The sequence below is a fragment of the Patagioenas fasciata genome, chromosome 1 (genome assembly GCF_037038585.1).
Source record: "Patagioenas fasciata isolate bPatFas1 chromosome 1, bPatFas1.hap1, whole genome shotgun sequence".
In the NCBI taxonomy this organism is placed as follows: Eukaryota; Metazoa; Chordata; class Aves; order Columbiformes; family Columbidae; genus Patagioenas; species Patagioenas fasciata.
In genome coordinates, this window is record NC_092520.1 from 57,740,714 (window position 1) to 57,763,293 (window position 22,580).

Genomic DNA, 22,580 nt, shown 5'->3' on the forward strand with positions numbered 1-22,580 from the left:
ATTGACATGCCTTGCCTGTGGGGATGGTATCTTCCAACTAAACTACTACAAATACTCATCTAACCAAGCTCTGAGATTTCCCTGCTTGTGAATTGCTAAGCAAAGGGGGGAGAATTACATATTCTTAAAAGATCACATAAAACTCCACTCTTAGAATTAACTTAAGCCTGAGATTTCCTCCTGTGTCTCCAAATGTACATACTACTACAGCTCAGCTCAGTGTTTCACTTAACAAGGAAATTAAAGTAGTAAATGCCATTCCTAAACATATGTAAGCATCTCAAACTCATTACATATAAGCTACAGTAAAGGGATCATCCATCCCTGAATTATACCATTTTGGACATGCAAAATTTAGCACAAATCCCAAAGAAAAAGCTTATTGTTTCTCCTCTACCCACTAAATTAAGTTATTAGTTTTTCCAAATACAACTATTCCCTCCCGTTCTGTTCAAATAAGGACAGTAGGTGACGCAGTTGAAAAATCAGGCCCCATATGTTTAATAACAGTAAATACCTGTTGACCAATTGCAAAAGAGCAAATAAATTCCCCATATTTTAACACTGATCTCTTTCACAAAGGAGACTTAAAACATTTCCTATCTATAGGAAAGCCTCAATAATACAAAGCTCCAATATTAACAAAACTCATCACTACGGTCTGCTTTGCATGTCTTATTAAATTAGCAATGAACTAGTAGATGATTAACAGGTGACTACACAGAACAGAACAAAACACAAACACACAACCAGAACAAAGTAATTTCTAGAAGTTATAGCATATGAGCAAACAGTTGATTCCCTATTTAATATCCGGGCCAATATTATTCACCTGAATCAAATAATGAACTCATCATTTTACATCACTCAGAGATTGCCAATGCAGATGGCAAATACACACAACTGGATCACTGTCAAAGTTGAAGACAAGGGAAGGCAAAATGAACACTACGGCAGTTTTAAAATGCCTCATGAATTCCCGGAGAAGCTGTATTGAAATTCAACAGTTAATAACCCACAATTCCCTTCAGAACATACCTAAATGGTTGTCAGCTCTTGCTGTCTCCAAAGCCTATGCAGTGGATTTGTCCCCACAGTTGTGTTTTAAAACAGCAGGACGGAATGAGAACAACAGATTAGTTCCTTGCAAGTATAAATGTTATCCTATCAAAGCTGGTAACATCAAAAACTGTATACTGGTAAAAAAGTAATAGAATTGTAGAACTTCATTAAGACATAATTATAGCCCACATAGTATGTTAAATGCTATACTTAAAAAAAAAAAAAAATGCTGCATATTCTGGCTAAAAGAAACTGTCTACGCAAAAATCCACCAAAACCATAAATAAACCACATCAAGCAAACCAGGTGCAGTATATCTTGAACTTTACAAAAAAACATTATTTTCCTTTGGAAGTCTTCCAGTCTGACACTGATATTTTTTCTGATCTCCTGATTGTTTTCAGTATTATATATACTTTCCCTGCAGTATCTCCTAATACTCCTCAGACATTTTACGAGTTCTTACACCAAATGAGAAAAAAAAAAAAAAAATTCAAACATTCATTCAGTTAGATATCAGGTGGAAACAAGCACCAACCAGTCTCCTATGGCTTTTGTCTCTTTTAGAGAAGACTAAGAATGACAGTTCAACAACTACATCTATGCTAGTGAAACAAATAGATTTCTTGAACTCTGCTGTACACAAACCTCGCATTGCTTGGCTGCAAGAGTAGTCTGGTTCTTTATCAAAGACTTAGATCTGTCTGATAGTAGCACTGGGATGCTGCTGGTGACAAAACAGTACATATTACTGAGGACACAACTGGAACAGTAGCATCAACTCAGGTTTTTTGGTGTTTGTTTTACTCTGACGCCTGCTCGAAGTTCATCAGTAAAAGCAAACCGGCCTCAAACCTTTTGGTAACTGTGTTTGAAAGCCAACACAAATGCAGTCCCCAACTCCTGAAGCACTTATAGTTGTACTCTCTTTAAGTACTCCAAAAGAGTCACACTACCATGCATCAATTAATAGCAATTTTAAAAATCCACCTTTGATAGTGCTTCTCCTACTTCTTGTAAAAAGATAGTGACCCAAGTGCTCTATACATGTGACAGTCAAATCCAGAAACAAGTATACATGCAGTTGACCTAGGGTTTAGTGTCATGCTTGCCTTTAACATATTTTTAAAAAAAAAAAAAAAAAAAGTGTCTATCAGGACAAAAGGAAATAGGATGTTAGAATAAATGGTTAGATCCCTCTTTTCTGCAGGATCATCATAAAGCACCTATATTTAGTCAGAAATATAAACTTGATGCAATGGAATGCATAGAAGTTTTTTGGTTTTCTCCCCTTCTTTCTTACTAACAAGGACTATTCTATGAAGATAAATTATGATCTTGGTCTGACCTAGAAAGTCATGCAATAGCAACTCCTATCTTGGACTAGAACTACCAATATGCACTGGTACTATTGCAGACTTTCTGGATCTTGTAGATTTGCCAGCAGAAGCAAAACATTCTGAGAGAAAAAAGGGTGTTTTTTCTTTGCTGCTTAGGACACATTGTTTAAGTCTGTTCTTTACACTACAGGTGCATATTTTTAAAATGCCTGTTCTCTACCTATATGCAGAGTGAGATCAGCTTACATTTGGGACTAAGACAACTTTCGCTGTCTTTCACTTCCTCAATTTATGCAGAATCAAACCCAGGTAAACTCTGATTAAAAAGTTGTTACTCCTTATTTATCCCATTATTCGTGAATGGCTCGAACAACTGTCCACAAAAGAAGGAAATTCATACCACCAAAACAGAGGCAACCAAGGGTAAAACTTCATATTTACTTTAATACATCAGAACCACTGAAAAGTCGCACTCTACTACAGCCACGGTTACTTTTCCTAAAGCTTTTCATACAAAAATAGAATCACAGAACAGCCCAGGTTGGAAGGGGCCTCCCAAGATCATCTGGTCCAACCTTTGTGGGAAGGGGAGCCTGGATGAGATTACCTAGCACCCTATCCAGCTGTGTCTTGAAAACCTCCAGTGATGAGGACTCTGCCACGTCTCTGGAGAGGTGGTTCCAGTGACTGATTGCTCTCATTGTAAAAAATGTCTTTCTTACATCAAGATGAAACCTCTGCCAGTGCAACTTATACCCATTTCCCCTTGTCTTCTCCATGTGGCTCATTGTGAAGAGAAAGCCTCTATTCTCTTCGTAGCTGCCCTTTCCAGTACTGATGCTACCGTTTCTTCTACAGACACTAATGTTCAAACAGCTGCCTGATGGGCTGGACCAGCCTCCCCTCCCAAAGGAAACAAATCATAGCAACGGCAGAAAGTAAAACTGGTTCTGGTGCCTGGTGGGGCTCAGCTGGATTACATAGGTGTACAGTTGAGAACAGGACTGCCATTTGGAGGGACCATGACAAGCTGGAGGAACAGGCTGACAGAAGCCTCCTGAAAACAAAAGACAGCACTGTGCAACAATCCAGGCTGGGGGCAGCCTAGGCAACAGCTCTGCAGAAAAGGATCTGGAGTTCCTGGTTGACAAGCTGAAGATGAGTCAGTAGTACACCTCTGCAGCAATGAAGACGCTTAAACACACACTGGGCTGTACTAGCTGCAGCATACCTACCCCGTTTCCCTGAAAATACGACTGGGTCCTCTATTAATTTTTGCTCCAAAACTTATTACTAGCTGCCTAGACACTACTTAAATTGACTCTTTTATGGACTGCAACTAGGGCTTATTTTTGGAGTAGGGCTTCTGTTTCAAGCATCCTCAAAAATCCTGAAAAATCATGCTAGGGCTTATTTTCGGGGTAAGCCCTATTTTCAGGGAAACGGGGTAGCAGGGTCAGTGAAAACGGTTGTTCATCTCTACATAGCTCTTATGAGGCCACATGAGGAGTACTGTGTTCCGTGTGGTGTCCAACACAAGAAATCTATCAGCAATCTGGAAGTCCAATAAAGAACCACTACAATGATTAGGAGGCTGAAGAATATAACATAGGAAAAGAGGCTGAGGCAAACTGGTCATGTGGTGCCCCTCTGCCATCCTTGAAGATTTTTGCAACTCAGCTGGCTAAGGCCCCAAGCAATCTAATCTATGAAGCTAATTCTGCTTTAAGTTGTTGGACTAGGCTTTTAAATTGCATGCCCAAGTTAGATGCTTAAGGTGAAAAAGTAGGGAAACCTCCTGAAGGTTCAGATAGCAAAGCCTGAGACCATCACATACATAACGGACACAAGGTGAAACACAGCTCACTTATGAGGCTGGAACTCAAGTTTCTAGGGATACTAGTGGTGGAGACAACCTGGGATTCACTTCAGAGTACTGGAGAAACTAGTGGAAGTCATGGCAGGACCTCTCTTGATCATCTACCAAAGGGCTTGGGAGTCTGGGGAGGTCCCTGCTGACCGGAAGCTAGTGAATGTTATTCCAGTCTACAAAAAAGGTATAAGAGAAGACCCAGGGAACTACAGACCTGTTAGTCTAACCCCAGTTCCTGGAAAAATTATGGAGAAGATTATACTGGGTACTATTGAAAGACATTTAAAGAACAGTGCAAATGTCAAGCACAGTCAACGTGGGGTCACAAAGGGAAAATCCTATTTAACTAATCTGCAATATGGTCACCTGCCTCATGGATGAAGGGAAGGAGGTGAGTATAGTTTATCTCAATTTTGGTAAGGCTTTGATAGTGTCCCTCACTGCATCCTTCTGAACAAGTTGTCCAGCTGTGGGATGAGCAAGTTCAGGGTGCATGGGGTGAAGAGCTGGCTGCAGGGCAAAGCTCAAAGTGTTGTAGTGAAGGAGGCTACATCCAGCTGGCGACTGGTCACCAGCAGAGTTCCTCGGGGCTCAATGTTAGAGCCAGTTCTGCTCAATGTAATTATCAACAATCTGGATGCAGGAGTTAAATGCACCATGAGCAAGTTTTCTGATGATACCAAACTGAGAGGTGCTGTTGACTCTTTAGGGGGACAGAAGGCCTTGCAGAGGGATCTAGATAGATTGGAGCATTGGGCTATGATTAATGGGATGAGATTTAACAAGGCCAAATGCTGGATTCTGTACCTAGGATGGAGTAACACTGGGCACAAGTAAGGATTGGGAGAGGAGTGGCTGGAGAGCAGCCCTGCAGAAAGGGATCTGGGGTGCTGGTCGACAGGAGGGTTAACATGAGCTGGCAGCCTGTGCCTTGGCAGCCAAGAGGACAAACCCCATCCTGGGGTGCATCAAACACATCATCACCAGCTAGCTGGTCATTATCCCACTTCATTTCAGCATTGGTGCAGCCTCATCTGGAGCACTGTGTGCACTTCTGGGTCCAACCATTTAAGAAGGATGTGAAGGTCCCTGAAAGTGCCCAGAGGAGGCCAACAAAGCTGGTGAAAAGGCCAGAAAGAATGTCCTACGAAGAGCAGCTGAGGACTTTGGGTTTGTCTAGTTTGGAGAGAAGGAGTGTGAGAGGTGACCTCATGGCTCTCTCTCTATAGCTTCCTGAGGAGGCGACATGGAGAGAGGTGCTGAGCTCTTCTCTGTGGGATACAGCGACAGGACGTGTGGGAATGGTTCAAAGGTGCTCCAGGAGAGGTTTAGACTGGATGTCAGGAAGCATTTATTTACCGAGAGGGTGGTCAAACACTGCAACAGGCTTCCTAGAGAGGTGACTGATGCCCCATGCCTGCCAGTGTGTAAGAGGGATTTGGACAATGCCCTCAATGACATGCTCTAACTATCGCTCAGCCCTGAAGTGCTCAGGTAGTTGGACTATATGATTGTTGTAGGCATCTTCCAACTGAAATAGTCTATTCTATTCCATGTCGCACATCTTTCTATTTACAAATGAATGATTTTCACAGGTAGACACATCTAGGCTGAGCAGTGAATCTTACCCAGGGGTTTCAAAAATCAGTTTTCAGACCAGAACGATTCTGACCTGAAGCCTTGATTCTGAAATGTCTGGTTTTTGGCACATTGCTCATCAGCCTGCAGCAAGTCATGTAAAGTTCCAAGGAAAGAAATACTCTGAAGCTTGGGCTCCTCCCTTCAGGCCCCGTGGAAGACCTGCTAAAGAACTTATTAGTGTTCCCTACAGTGCTAGAAATAACTTTTCACTTGCTTATTTAGGACTTGCCAGATAGGATCTGCAAGAACCTGAAATTTTCACCAAGCTACCCAAAATGAGGAAACTTGTTGGGAAACACTCAAGTATGTAACTTTCATACAAATTCCTGAGTCCAAATAAAGCCTAAATTTCTTTAAGAAGTCACTGAGGGAAAAGCAGGCAGTGAAGAGGACAGTGATGACTGAAAACTGCTCTGAAAGACAAAAGGTACAACTATGTTGGCAGACTGTAGTTCTCTTTGGTAAATCTGCTTAAGAGACAGAGCTCTGACATTGCTATAATGTAATGTCCAATAAAAAATATTAAGTGCTACTTAGTATCTTGTCTTCACAACATTTTCCTTCTTTTGTATCACTCACAAGAACTTCAGTACAAGAATACTATTAAAATGATACTAACTTCTAAAAGCTATCAAAATGGCATTCTCAAGTTGTACAAGCACTCAAAATAGTCCTAACCACAGTACACATCACATTCTTAATCATTCCTCAGATGTCCTCCATAGCAAAATAACTACAGAGACCTATAGAAGTCTTCAATGGTCATCCTAAGAATCTGGCTCTTGTGTTCTTCAAGAAAAGATTATTATCTCTGTCATACAGGTACCTGTACCAACAAACTGGAAAGCACGTAGCCAATATTCTGATTTGTCTAATTTACTCTGGCACTAACAGAAGAAACATCAAAGCACAATCATACCCAGTAAAATAGGTGAGAAAAGAATAAATGACCAAGCAAGATCCAAAGGCCAATTTTCACCAAGAAATTATTAATTCTGTTGAAAGAAATGAAACCAACTCAAAGGGGAGAAAAAATATCAGGAGTGAACAGGAATCACCAGAAGTATCATTTGAAGTGGCAAAGACTAAGTTAAACTTATGATACCAGCTGTAGAGATTTGCAAAATAGTTCTAAACAATCTAAACTCAATTAGCAGGAGCTATTCACAACATCTTAGAGCTCACTGCAGACCAATTTACCTGCCTCAGCCTACACTAAGCTCTATGATGCCATCCATGAGTATGCTGTTAAGCTACATCATTCACAGCCAGCTAAGGCACCTCTGTAATACAGTCAACTCTGCTAAAGCATTAAAGGCCCTGCCTATTGAACTGACATTACACAAACTCTTCACAACACAGTTCTTTGTGGGCTCACCAAATTATTTCCATATTTCTTGTGGTGGTATGTATTCAGATACAAGACTGCATGCCTTGTATAGTTTTCCATAATAATGGATTGATGTTCCTGTGTGTTTATTTAATAGAGCCCCAAGATAATTTTTCCACAACTGTATGTGAACTGTCAACTTGCATCCAGATCAAGTAATACAACAGATCTAAAAGCTCATTTGAAGAAAAACATCTATGAAGGAGTTACGCATGTTAAATACAGCTGTCTTACAAAAACTCTGAGTAATACTACATTCAGTAGGTATACGCCAGCACTTGCATATTGCAGGAATTTAGAGGGCTTACTCATATGAATAATTCTTTACAATTCATTAAAAATACAAGTAAGGTTCCTGAAGTTTGTTCCCATTTAAGACATCCCAGCATAATGGCATAAAGTGTACTAAAATATTTTAAAATATGTATTTATAAGTTTGATTTATTTCTAAAATACTTATTGAAATATTATTTCATGCCTCTAAACAACGAAACATTTAACAAATAAGCCTATTACAAAATAGACTTTTCTTAAAATAAATCCTTAGTGTTTAACAGGAATTCGGAACAGCAACCCTTCCAGATCTAACAATCAATATCTGCTAAAGCAGATTTTTTTTTTTACTATTTTATGAGGGTATAAACATTAATACATTCAAACCACATAACGTCGACATTTTTAGTTTTGCTATACTCCACTGAAATGTATGAATGAAGAAAATACACACAATATAAAATTAAAGGGGCAAACAATGCTTACTTTCTTTAAATGCTTTACAGTAGCCAAGGAATGACAACAAAAAGAACAGGGCACACAGTAGGTCTGCTCTGCCAACAATTCCAGCAACCTTAAAAAAAAAAAAGTTTCAGATTAATAGATTTTATTCTCAGAAAACCTGAGATAAACGTGCACACACATATACAAAGTGAAATGCATAAAGGAATATTGCTGTATCACTTTTTTTTTTAACCTGGTTTACTGGATTAGTGATAGCCAGTTTTCTAAGCCACATCATAATTTTGATTAGGTATTGCTTAGTATCAACTAAGTACATTACTTGGCTTTAATTTATGAAAAACTGCTGTTTTAAGAAACAAAGGATCTTCATAAGAAAACGTAGACTCTGCCCTACTCCATCTGTTTTTTTTTATGAGGTTGCCTTTCAGTAGAACTCTCAGCAAACATTCTGAACCCCAACAAAACTGGCAGCTCTGCTGAAATGTAAATCAAGATTGTCCATTTCAGAAGACAAGCCAGCCTTCAGATTGCAGTCTGAACACTCAGAATGAACAAATAGCTTCCAGCCTGCAGAATCAGAAAAAAAACCCCCTTCCTCTGGCAGTGTTTTTTTTTTTTTTTTTGTTATCTTAATTGATTGCATTAGAGCTACCTCCAATTGTACTAATGCAAAAGAAAATGAGAAGCATATTCTAGCATATCCTCCAGATCTGTGCCAACCTATTTAATCAAGAGCATTCTCAGGGCCATCAATGAGCTTTGGTTTGAGCCCTTAAACAGTATTTACAATAACTTGCTGAGACAAAGCATGACATATCTTTGGATCTTCATTCTTCAATTACACAAGTGTCAGGATACACCATGAATGTTTTGTGGAAATCATGACACAGGAGGGTGGCAGGGGACTGTATAAGGCCCTGATCTTAGGACCTCACAAGAACATACACTCAGAGCAAGGAACATGGAAACACCCCTTTGTTTTCAGTCTAGCTCTACTTCCTGGAGTGCTGGGTTCCATCTTTCCAGGAGAAGATGTACACAGAGGCCTTTCCGAAACAGGGCAGAACAGCTACAGGTTTGGGTTTTTGTTTTTTTTAATGCACTTTTTGAGGTGATGGTTCAGGGAGAAAAGCAGAAACTTTGCTTCCTGTGTAATACATCAGTTGTCCCATTTTGTGAGTGGAACAGAGAGAGGAAAATAAAATGATAAATCATATCTTCATTTTGTTTAAAGGCACCTGCTGACTCTATCTTAGGAAGCATCAGAGAGAGAAAGGGAAGTGTAGAGGTATGAGAGTAGAACTGAATCCACTGAAGAGATTCTCTCCCACTTTACCCTCAGCTTCACTTGAGCATCATAAAAGGAGAAACTGTTTGGACTCCTAAATTCAGGTGAGAAAAACTTACTGATTTATCCAAAGTCACGCACCTAAATTCTCTGTGTCTTTTTCTATCTTACAGAGGAATTACAAGAATTAACTCAATAGCTGTGGGGTGCTTTGAAAGGTTATAATAATGAAGTGTCACTCTGTTTCAGCAGCTGTGCTCAGCTAATGAGCTAAAAGTAAAGGTGAACTGAGACAGTTTTGAAAGTAAATGCCAACTTGTTAAAATAAAGAGATTAAGGGGCTAATAACATATAGGGCCTCAGATTAATCAAGTAGTACGTTATCTCAAATGCAGGATCAGGCCCATAGACCTTGGTAACAAGGTAAACTAAAAAATATAGTTTTAAATAAGTATTAGGTATATTCTTACATCCATATTTCATTTAGTACTTCATCACTCAAGTGTTACAAAGAATAAGTATTTTTAGAAGAGCGAACCACACCACAAGAGTGTTTACTTGTAGGTAGAAAAATGATAATGACCGATGTTTTTCTTACATAGGTACTGAAAGCATTAAACTTTTCAAGATCTGTTTTACATGACAGTTTGTTTTGTGCTGTATATACCAAAATCCAAAGCAGCAAACAGACAGATTCTTCACAATTTTATGTCAAAATATGTCATCTCATCTCAAAACCAGAATGTCATGATACTTAAAACTCACAACTTTAAAATCATGAGAAATGCTTTTTGAGGAGATGATGCCTGACACTCATGCTAGAGCCATAGCAGTATCATGACTGCTACAGTGCTGCAAGATCCATTATTCACGGTGTAAATGATTAGAAGAGACATGGTATGTAAGAACGCTACTTCCTCTTCTGTCAGTGTTCGCCCAAAGCATATGCAAGTCTTCAAACCTCACACATGCAAGCAGACCACGTCATTTGTTATTTATTTGACATGAAAAAAGGTCTTATTAACATTTGCTTGCTGATTTAAATAAATTTTAGAGTCAAATGGCATGAAGAATATAATTATGGATATTGATAAAGGAGTCAATAGTAAACCTACTACAAAGTTAAGACTCAAGTAAGATTTCTCTTTACACATCAGACCATCAAAAGAAAGCACTGAAGACTTTTTCTGCTTTTCACTTTGACATCTAGAACTGGTTTTGGAGAACAAATACCAGGGGCCCTTTTGACACTAGCACAATGTGCTATTCTGCAGGCAAGCAAACACCAGAGAATGATTGGCAGGATGTTTTAGCCACACTGTCAAGGTGCCAAATTGCTAATACATAACTTTTCACCACCTCTAGGTTTCCAATACATGCAGCGTCCCCAGTCACCTAAGAGGTATAGCTTTCCATAACCTCTTCCCCATCAATCATGTGCAAAGCAAATCAAAAAAGTCCAAACCATGGCATATTGCGAATAAATGAAAAATCAGTGCCATGTATATAGAGTAAGATGCACTGAGGATTCAAAGTTCATTAATAGCACAAAGATCAAATTTTAAGTTAGTACTGTTTCAGTAGCTCAGTCCTTCCAAGCTCTGAAAAAAAATGATTCCTGCATTGTGATTATTTTATATTTCATTTATTAATTACTAAAAGATGAATCAATCAGGGACCACACACAGCAAGCACACCAGCATAAGGCCATATGATTTTCTTAGTTGTGAGAGAAAAAGACCTTTTTAAGAAAACCACCTCCTCTTCACTAATTTCCACACGAGGACTTTGACTTTTAGTCAGGTATTTTAATTGGTTGCTACACATGTGCCATGTTTCTAGTCTGCATCTTTACAGTTTCAGCTTCCAACCACTGTCATGCTTTTGTCTGCACTATTAAAGGGACCACTACTATCAAATTTGTGTTCCCCATGTACATAATTACAGACTGTGATAAAAAAATCCTTTAATCTTCTCCTTCATATTAAAAATATAAACCAGTGGAGTTTGATCTCTCATGACAAAGGATGACTTCCAGTCCTTTAATCATTTTCATGGCTCTTTTAAGCCCTCTGCATTTTTCCCAGTGTCCCCCTTGTAGCACGGGTTCAAAACTGGATGCAGTATTCTAACACAATCACATGCAGAGTTCATAAAATGGCCCGCCCCAATTTTCCATCTCCTTGTTTTTTTTTTAATCAAAGAAAGTGAAAATAAAAACTGGTCATGCGTTTGCACTCAGTTTATCTTCCATTCTCCTTGGCTGCTCATGAGCTAATGTTTCTGGTAATTAATTCTTAATCCAGTAATTAGGGAAATTCTGTAGGTTAGGACTATTCTTCTTCAGTTATTGTACTTAAATGATTCAATTTATCTTCTCTAATAAGGTCCAGCCCTGTGGAATTACAAGCTTTTGGACGTACTAACCATAATATTTGATTGTTCTCATAAGACATGTGCCAAGAGAAGTGTTATGAATATATAAAAGCAATGTGTAGACTACAAGGCCATGTCAGAACTAATTAGTCAAGGTGGGTGAGAACTTCTATGAGATAAATCATTGGAGCTAATTTTCTGTACTTACACATTCGGTGTGCACTGGATGTGCAGCAAACAGCAAAGCAGCTAGAAGAGATGTCTTTGGAGCCAGGTTTAGCCTTCTTCCTTTATTAGTGAATTGCAGTCCACCCAATAAAATCGAGAACACATCAACCATCAGCACTGAGATAGTACAATGCAGTATTATATTGATGACATGGAAACCAACTGGGTAGAAGCCTCCAGCAAAAAGGTAATTAATTCTATATAGAAACAAAAACATTAAGGCTAGGAATTACATCAGTAGTTTGAGATATGCAACCAGAAAACCTAAACAAATCCATAGCAAGATACTAGACACATACACAAAACCAAACAAAATCCACCCACCCAAATACACCAAACCAAAAACCAAACCAAACAAACAAATAAAGGCTGAGAAGTATTTGCAAACCCCAGCATGCAGTATTGCCACCAGCACTTAGCCACCACAGCAGCCTAGAAACAATGTCCTAATCTTTACTCAAAGGTATTCATATGAGATATCACATTCAGCATAATATTTATCCTCTCCAAAGACATATGTTAATGCTATTATTTTAATCACACCTGTGGCTAGTTAGAACTGACTCTTAATCAGCAACATAATTTCAATGTTGGAAAGCAGGAGTGTCCCACGGATAAACAACCCAACCTACAGGGGGAATATCCTTAGGCTTAAGAGAAACTATGTCCCAAAACAACCTGAAGAAATAATTTTAATTAAATCCACACATTGAGGAAACTAATATGCACTGAGACTACGATTTCGACTAACATTCTAGCAGAAAAATATCCTAGCACTTGGACAGACAACATGGAAACCATTTGGGTACAATCCAGTATCAATCCAGAAAGAAGTCAGTTAGCACATCTTAGTAACAATTCATGAGACTGGTTAGAGAGAAGTTTCATTCAAGTATTGGAACCAGAACAAAATGTAAGTGAAAACTCAATATAAGACACTTTTCAAGATAGGAACTCTGTGGTAAAATGGAGAAGGAGAAGAAAAGGGAGAAACATCTTGTTATCATCTGTATACTTCTATCAGTAAGTGAGATACACAGAAACCTAGTTTGAATAGACAATTTTATAGAGTTAATCTGGTCAGCCTGCATCTGGCTTAAGTGAAATCTATTTAAAAAGCCTAACCTATTATAAAAGTGATACACATAAAAGTCAGAGCTCATGGAAATTAAGAAAACCGCTCTCTTACTTGTGAAAATAGCATTTTATGGACCATTTCCACATGCTCGTCTATATTTTCAGATATAGTACTGACTGCATCCCACTTTGCTCTTTAAACTAACCAAGATGTTACTACAGATGAAATATATCACAGAGACCTTGAGAAGAAAGGAAAGCATGTGCTGTGTAATGCACTGAAAGCTTTAATAGGTTTAAGACTCTGACACATTCTATTCAGTTGCATATTTTCCTTGAAGAAAATGTGAAGAAACCCAAACAGACAGTGAAACCCACAGTGCTAAGTATTTAAAACATTGATAGTGCATTTGAGAGTCCAAGTTTTTGCTTAAATATGAGGACTAAGAGTGGGGGTACTTCTTCCACTATCACCTAGTTCCTGGTTTAGACTGGAAACAACTAGAGAATCAGTGCCAGTTCCCCATCCACAACACTGAGTTGTATGGGGAGAATAAAGAAGCTTAAGACCAAATACTCTCAGCATTACTGTGCCAAATTTCTACGTGGCCTACTGCTTGCTCAAATTTTTATGCAAAAAAGATGAGCTAAGTATCTACTGAAGTAATCCTCATAAACCTTTAGTTATTTGAGAAAACCAGCAAGTTATATATACAAGCAAGACACCTCAGTAGGATTCTCACAGAAACACTCCAAGTTAGAATATCAGGGGGGAAGAGGTGGGAAGACTATTCAGTGACCTAGTGGCAAAAGGCCACAGCAGATCGGCACTATTTATAAAAAAACATTTGGAAAGCAGAGAACAGGAACTACAATAGTAGTATAAGTGGCAGCATGGCTAAGTGAAGGGAACGTACACCTCCTAGTTCTTTGATGATGTGACCTACATACTGAACCATACTGCCCCTAGTACCAACGTATGTAAGAGCATAAGATGTAATCTCCATAAGGTAATTGAAATACAGAATGTCAAAATAAGGTATACTTTGGGAAGGAAACAATTTGAAAATTAAAACTCAATTGGAGATTAAGGTAGTGAACAGGAAAATCATATTCAGGAAAGGTATCCAACTACACTCCAGATACTTTGTCTCTCCTTTTCTGTTGCCTCCTCCCTATAAACAATTGAGTCAGTATGTGGTAAAAAAATTCAGACTTTGAGTAAAAAGGAAGTCTCACCTGAATGTTAGGACAGTTAGTGGTCGATATGATTTATGACTGGTATTGCTGCTGAGTTTGCTACCCCAAAAGTCATGATGCCACAGGTCACCAAGTGGGGTTTCTGCCCTGAGGTCCTAAAAGAAAACATGATAAATTATCAGATTCTTAACATTTCTGTTTTGTTCAAAGCAGCTAAAACACAAACAAGTTCTAACTAGTACAAGCTCATGCTAACATAGACATAGCAGGTGCATTGTTGGCTCCCTACTGACATTTGACAAGGTACCCAAGTTTGCAATGAAGGTCACATCTTGGATGCCTGTCATCGTAAAGGCCAGGATGCTTGGATGCTGTAAGCAGGCACAGCTACATGAAACTTCGTACAACTGTAAGTATTCACATCAGTTGATAATCTGGTTAATAGCTGAGAAATGAAACACATTAAAAAAACCCTTTACCTTATAGTTTTGTAAAAAGCCTTTGATGTTAGGTCTAGGTTATCTTGGAAAGGAGGCCAGCTACAAACTGCTGCAAACAACTATTTTTCTACCAGTGTCAGTAGCACAACTACTAATGAAAGCATGAAAGCAAAGAGACCAAAGATAGAAAACAACAATTAGCTCTTTCTGAAGCCTTAGTTCACACAGGATGCTATTCAAATAGCTTTTTTAAAAAAATTGTTAATACATGAAACAAAAAATCAAAATCTCTATATACTGCTCTAAAAGATCAATAGCAGAAGACAGAAAGTAATTAATTATTTTAATTTGTGGTGGGCTAGGTGACTACTAAAAAACCACTGCAAAGTAAAAGTCTACTCTTTCCCATGTTGATAATGGAAAAAATCCAGTCATCCTAGACTATTGAATGGAAAACATATGCTTGGGAGAGGAAAAAATAAGGAAGCCACCTTTTTGAAGAAATTGAGCTTGGTAACATCCAGCTCAGTCTTCTCTGAGGACATGCTGGGAAGCTCAAACTAACATGTTCGTCTTCTACTTGGCCCTTCTCCTGCTTCCCTGGGGCAATTAAATATCAATTTATGCTACAGTAAATGTGCAGGTTAAATACACTTAAGACAGAACCTAAGAACAAAACAGTACTAGTGATGAATAGCTTTCATATGAGTGTTGGTATCACACCTGCAGTCAACCACAGGTTACTCTACCCTTGGTTTCTCCCCTGAAATTGTTCAAGAAACCCACAAACTAAAACAGATTAACAAGCCAATACAAACACAAGTAAGCAAACAAACCAGGTTGCTAAAACCGTGGAAGGTCTTACAAAGCCTGGTGACCTTTGTCTTACTACTCCTACATCTCAATATACTTACGAAATTCCCAGATCACAATTCCTTTGGTTTACTAACTCCAGTTCCTCTCAAACGCTGCTACCATCTCACTTACCTCTACAATATCTTAAGCACCTCCTGTGGTTTCCAGTACCTTCCGTCTCACCCTTAGCTGACACTGGTGGCCTGCCAACAAGGCAGGAGAGAATACATAACACTGCTAGTCCCGAGGTACAGCCAGATGTCTGGGCCACACTCACTGCCTGCTTCTAAACTGAACTTAAACCAATCCAGTTTTCCTCACTTTTCTGTTAACATATTCTGACTTCCATCTATCCAAAAATCAAGGATGAGATTTATTTCTACCACTTGATCAAGTTTGGCCAATATTAGGCAACATGGTAAAAAAAAATAGCAAGTAGAAGTAGGTTAAAAATCCTAGCACACTGTCAAATGAAATGAAGCACTCTCTAATAGCTTAGTAATCAATACATAGAAAAGAGAGAAGGGCTAACACTGTAGTCTTTGAAAGTTCTACATTGCAGTTGTAAATTAAGGCATTCTCAGGGAAAATCTTAAGAAATCCAGACTCACAGAGGATCCTATTGGGCTTAAGAATTACAGAGGTGCAAAGTCCCTTCACTCTCTCACAGACGTTTCTACTGCTTAACAATAGCTACAAATTTCTTTCTTCTCCCAGGACTGCAATTTTGAATTCATGTTCTGTTCCTCACTGGTACACACAAACCCTAACGGTCATAATTTGACTCTCAGAGCAGGAGTGTGCTCAGCCAGCAGCCCACTACATCAATCAATATGGCCTGCTTTTCCAGGGGCAAGTTGTGACTGGGTTGTACACCAACACCTATTGAAGTCTTTACACTCTGCAGATTGTTTTCCCAGCCAACAGCACAGGTCCTTATGTACATTTGCCAAAGAAAGGGACTATGAGAGACTTTTTCTAGTATTAAAACTTTAAAAGTATGCCTTCTGTGTCACTGATGGTCTTCAATAACTTGAGATGGGAGATATATTTGAGATATGCAAGGCTAGATTTCCCTTTCCTGTAGAATCAGTCTTCTTTTGTCTTCCACAGGAAGAATGTAGGAAAAGCTGAATACATGGAATTACTTAGTGATGAGATTACACTTCCATATGACCTAGAAATCTTCAGTCATGTATCTTGCTTTTGTATCCAAGTTCTGTGAGAGAGAAAGTAATTTACATTAATTTTCCCACTCGGTGGACTTACCCTAAAATAGGAATGATTTGCTCTAGGAGACACAGCTGTTTAAAAGTTAAGTATGATTTTCTCTATAAGAACTGAAAGTAGATACCAAAGAATCTCTAAATATTTGATTAGCAGCAGTTTACAGACAGAAGAGTTCAATACTTGAAGAAAGGTCAGTTTTTCTGCATAAAGGCTTACGGAAATGATGCATTATGTCTGAAGCTCCTCCTAATCCAATTGTTTGTCTTGCCAGGCCAGTAAATAAAGACAAAAGTAACTGCTGTGTACCCGTTAAATTGCTCCTAAAAATGACAAGAAAGATTCTGGAAAACAGCCTTGAACCCAAATAAAACCTAATAATAGAATGTTCAATGATGTGGTAGGCATAGGGGCCAACTAACAGTGTATTTTTCAGAAAAAAAAAAAAAAATTGAAAGATTGGGGTGGTGGTGAGTGCTAGGAAATTAACGAGAAGATCACTGTGTGGCACCCAAGAAAATACTAGTACAGTGATTAAACTGGTAAACTCATTGTCTCTGCATTTTTCTTGTGGATTTTGTATTTCCGTATACTCATATGACGCTTGTGTTAAAAATGATACTGTCACCAAAATCTCATTTAATTTCTAGGGAATAATAGAGAATTTTGATGCAAAAAATAGAATAAGCCTCACAGTTTTTCAAACATACAGACTAGGTATAAATTAATCTATTTAAGCAGGTGGTTGAATTTCTCAGCATTGCCAATAGCTATAATCCTGTTGCAGGTTGTTGTGTTGCATAGATAAGCTGAAGCATTTGAAAGTAAAAACCAAAAGAAATGTATAAAGATTAGAAGCGTTGCACATATGCAAAAAAAACTACCTTGTTTCAATGTAAGTCTTTTGCTTGTTCTTTCAGGAAGTTAAAATATTATAATTGCACCCCAAATAAAACTTTGCAGAACGAAATATTGCCAGGAGCTGTCTAATTTAAAATATAATGCTTCTTAAAAAATAACAAATAAATCACTGTAGGTTCTTAATTTGTTTCTAGTATTCTCTTAGAAGCTTTGAGATTTATTTCCAATTTGTCAGCTGTGTTTTCCCCCATATATTTATAACTCAAGGTATGATGACTTACACAATATGAATTTGTCTAAGGAAACACTAATTCTGTGTGATTCTAAAAGCCACATTGTGGCAAGTTGCCTCTAAATCTTGTGCAATGCAAAAAAAAGTGAGTTGTGTTCTTCTAGCAGTGTGAGTCTCTGGATTATTGTCCCTGTATCCCCATGGCTTCAGGAAAAGAGAAGCAACAAATGTGGGTGATTCTTTTTACTCTGCGTTTCTCTTTCCAAACATTTAACAAGTACCTTCCAGAAGAGCGTAAGAGCTGCTGAGTAACACCAAGACTCACCCATGAGCACAGGCTCACTAACTGCTACATGTGAATCTACGAAGTGTCTCAGCAAGTGCAGACACTCAACTCCTCAAAGTCAGAAGAATTTCAGCTAGTTTGAGTCACATGTTAATTTCTAAGTATTTCAAGGACTGTTCACTGCATGTATAATCCATTTTCAAATACAGCACAAGAATACCCTGCCTCTATTTCAAAAAAAATACATTTGTCACAGAAATATTAAGTGGGAAAGGAACAGAGGAAAAGGACGCTTCCCTTGCTTCTGTTAACATTTTCATAGCATAAACCATAGCTGGAGAACCCCTGCACTCTACAGTCGCTTAGTGGTGCATTATGTGCCTTGCAACCAGAGGTAAGTTTATTCATCTGTCACCCTGAGAATATAATGAAAACATCTCTTATTAAAATAAGTAGGTATTAGAAACATCTACAGCATACTCTCACTGACTTGGAAATGAGCATAAAATTAGATCTATAGGCAGTTTTGATGTACAGGTACCCTGCGAATGAGCATTACTAAACATCACATCCAAATTTGCTGTAACTCTAGATAATGCTTTCCCAGATGACAAGCAGACAAAATCCACTTGACATGGCAAAAAGAGCTCCATTCTCCTTGATCAGACATCAACACTTGTTAAGCAGAACACCTCACTTGCAAAAGAATGAAAGGGGATACATTCTGAAGAAAAAAACAAAACCAAACCTGTTTAATTATTTTCACTCTTTTGTTTATGCATTAGAACCCAAGTCATGTTGTTAATAGCTTTAGGAATAAGATTTTGTTAAGCACGCTTATGCTTCTAGCTTTTTGGTAGAACACTGCTGTACAGCTTGTTTGTTGACCTTAAATAAGGCTTACTTCAAAAAAAAACCAAAACAATAAAACAAAACAGAGAAGTGAAGTTAAAAAAAAAAAAAGAATATCAGAAGGAAGCTCTTTATTAGGATGAATATTTTGGGCCTACTAAGATCAAATGTTCTCATGATTTCTTTTCCTATGACCATCTCTGTCAAAGTACATGGAGGGAAAAAAGAGAGACAAACCTTATTATTGATGATGGCTTCAGAATCATCAAAGACAAAATCTCCATCATAGCTGTTTGCAAAACACAGGAAGGAAATTAACGCCACAACCATTTTTGCCCAGTATGATGGAAGGAGCAACCATGATATGTCATGGTCCAGATTAGGTTCTGTTTGTGCCATTCTGTGAAGTGCTTGTTCCAAGTTGGGAGCTTCAGCATTATGTTGGTTGCAAATCTGAAAGAAATACATACAAATGTACAGTTATAGTTGCATTTCACTTAAAAAAGAATTTTAAAACGGGGAATCGACTTGGGAGACAAGAATGAAGTTTCATGCAACCTAACTAATTCACTCTCAGTGTGTTTCATAATTACTGGAACATATCTAAACATAATTTTTTACTTCAGATGTGGAAGAACAGCACAGTTTCTCACGGTCAGAGCAAAGAGATAAAGAAAAAAATAGATTTTAAGCTAAAGCTTTGGCACAGGTAAGTTCTAAAACCTTGAGCAAATCAGTTTTTCTCTTTCTTACTATTCTTTTCAAGCATAACAAGGCACATCACAGAGACTGTGACACATATATAAAATTCTTAAAAGAGTGACGAACACTAGAATTTCCTTCTGAGTGTGAAAAACAAATATCAATAGCAAAAAGAGCTCAGCTCTTTCCTGTTAATCAGATTAAAGGACCTAGTCTTACACACAGCCCACAGGGAATTCATGCAAACATCACAGGTAGACATATACAAACAGCAGTTAACGGAGTAGGCCCTAAATCTCAACAACTCAAACAATGAGAAAAGATACATACAACTAAGACCCAAGTAGTGTTCACCAGATCACTCTGCACCCCACAAGCACAGTACAGGCTAAATTCCACTCCTGTATTCATGGGCTTATGAGATTGTTGAGGGAATTGAAAAAGACCACACAACCCAGCAACACTGAGTGATAGATCAGTGTGGAGATACTGAGGCTGGAGGTTTAACCATGAGCCACCTTTACTTGGAAGGGTCTCTTCTGATGCTCGAAAGCCAGTCCCCTGCCTGGAGAGCTACTCTGCCTCTGTGGTACTCTGACAGTGTTGTTGAATGGTCTTATTATCAAGTGCTGCTATAAATGGCAGGGGGAGGAGGTTACAAATGGAAAACTATAGTAAAAGCAGGGCTGAACACAAAGTTTTTATTTGTAAGCCCCAAAAATCATAGGCACGTACAGATGCCCAGCTTCACACTTCCTTATTTATTGGCTTTTTAAATCATTGCATGTAATGTCTTCGTACAATCTAGGAAGAAGCTATAGTCGTTCTGCTTCTTGAACAGACTGCTGAACAGAGCTGCTAAGGCAACTGCTTTGTAGCTCTCTTTTTGCAAGGCTGAATTCCAGTCTCCACATATTCCCTATCTCTGTACACACACATGCACACGGACAGACAGCACTCCTTGTCACACCAGTGCCCCTTCTCTTTTTTGGGATTATATAACAGTGCTCCCAAATTCAGATAAAGTCAGTAACATCGAGCTGTGCAACCTCAGAATGATGCTCCTTAGGAGAGGAAAGCAGATCAGCCACTTGAAGAGCAAAACCTTTTTTCCAAAGCAATTCACTTTTGTGCTTTTAGTTTGACAAAACCAAAAACTAAAAGCAAGGCTGTTAGTCAGATGGAAGCGTATTGCATTGCTCGTAACCGCCCAGATACAGCATCAGTGCCCGCTATTCAAAATTCGTTTTGCCCAGAAAGTTTCTCCCATTACGCTTGTTCTATTTCTCTCATGTGCATCTGCCGGTAGCTCTTCCCTTGCGGTGCTGGAGAGCAGGTCAGGCCGGTGGGAGGTCCCTTACCCGGGCATCGCGTTAACCACCGAGCCGGTCCGAGCACCCACGACGGAACGCGAACCCCCCCGCCGCCCCTCCGAGCGGTGGCCCCAAGGGCTCTCCCGGTGCCGAGCGGCTGACACGGTGCCAAGCGGCGGCAGGGAGGGCGCCACCTCACCGCCACCGCCCTCCCTAGGGACAGAAGAGCCCGAGATGACTCCTCGGAGAGCAGCCCCGCCCCCACCGACCCCCTGCGGACACACCCGGGGCGGGGGTGTGGGGGGCACGGCTCCGGTGCCATGGGTCCCGCCGGAAAGAAGCGGCGCCGCGGGGAGGCTTGTCCCCGAACCCCTGTCCGACCCCGCGGCGAGCACCGAGGGTCACAGGGGCTGTGTGCGGAGCGCCGCAAACTTGAGGGCGTCCCGAGCGCCCGGTCCCGGGGAAGGAGCCCGCCCGGCAGGACAGCGGCGGGAGGGCAGAGAGGGAAGGAGGAAGGGAAGGAGGAAGGGAGGGAGGCAGGGACGACGCTGCGGGGCGGGCAAGGCGAGCCCCACCAGGAGTTTCGCAGCGGCCCTGCTCCACTCACTGCTCCCCTTTTGTCCTGGCGGCGGCGCCGGCCCCGCCGAGTAGGGCATCACGCCCCGTCCCGTCCCGTCCCGGCCCTCAGTCCCACCCGCCCCCACCCGGTCCGTCCGGGCCGGTTCCGTCAGCGCTCCCGGCAGCGAACGGGGCCAGGGCAACTCCCCACCGCACCCAGTGCAGCCCCGCGCGGCGTCACCTGTGAGGAGAAAGAGCCCGTGCGGCATCTCCCACCCGGGTGCGAAACTCTCCCGCCCGGCGAGCGCCCAGCCGAGCGGCCGGCGGGGGAGGGGCCGCGGCGGCTTCGCCTCTGGGAAACATTCTCAGAGCTCATTGGCTGCTCGCCGTCCCACCCCTCCTTCTCCCCGCCCACCCGGGGCAGCTCCGCGCGCCCATTGGTGGCGGTGGCGGTGACGCGCGGCAGGCCGGGCCGAGGAAGCGGAGCGAGGAGATCACTTGCGGTAGCAGTGGGGCTGGTGCGAGTCGTACACCTCCACCCCGAAGTCCGCGCCCCGACGCCTCGCACAAAGCCGGGTCCCGGGCCCTGCCTGCGCCCCGTTCCTATGGTGCTCCCGCCCGCTGGCGGGTGGGCGCTGCCCCTGCGTGGCGGCCGTTGTCCCGCGCACCTGGCCGGCCGCGGGGGAAGAGGGGCGGGGTCCGTTCGCCCTGCCTTCTCGCGCCGCCGCGACCGTTGGTTTGACCGTTAGCGGCGGGTGAGCCGGGGCGCGCGGGGGGCCGCCCGGCCCCGAGCAGCGAGTGAGCCCGTGCCCCGAGCCCCCGCTCCGCCCTCAGCGGCGAGGCTCCCTTCGTGACGGGCTTAGGCGAACCGAGAATCCCCTCGAAGAAAACATGTTACAAAGGCGCGGGGGGTGATGGTGCTCGCCGCCTTGAGTGGGCGCTGTGGGCTGCCTGGCGGGGTGAGCTCTCGGGCACCTCAGCAGAGCGCCTTCCTGATACCCGCACTTGTCTTTCTTCTGAGGCCCTGGTCCTGCTGGGATT

At 40.9% G+C, this 22,580-nt stretch overlaps 1 protein-coding gene across 3 annotated transcripts in view; it reads right to left on the bottom strand.

Annotated features, from left to right (window-relative positions):
* Positions 1-21,905, bottom strand: part of TMTC4 (transmembrane O-mannosyltransferase targeting cadherins 4) — a 58,855-nt gene extending 36,950 nt beyond the window's left edge. For all 3 annotated transcript variants that reach the window (XM_065829707.2, XM_071807050.1, XM_065829706.2), the window contains exons 1-5: positions 21,781-21,905; positions 19,204-19,419; positions 14,253-14,368; positions 11,917-12,133; positions 8,066-8,153 (exon numbers count right to left, since the gene is read on the bottom strand). In XM_065829707.2, the coding sequence (XP_065685779.1) occupies positions 8,066-8,153; positions 11,917-12,133; positions 14,253-14,368; positions 19,204-19,365 (583 nt within the window). In that variant the 5' untranslated portion in view covers positions 19,366-19,419; positions 21,781-21,905. The remainder of the gene's footprint in view (positions 1-8,065; positions 8,154-11,916; positions 12,134-14,252; positions 14,369-19,203; positions 19,420-21,780) is intronic.
* Between the last annotated feature and the right edge of the window lie 675 nt (positions 21,906-22,580).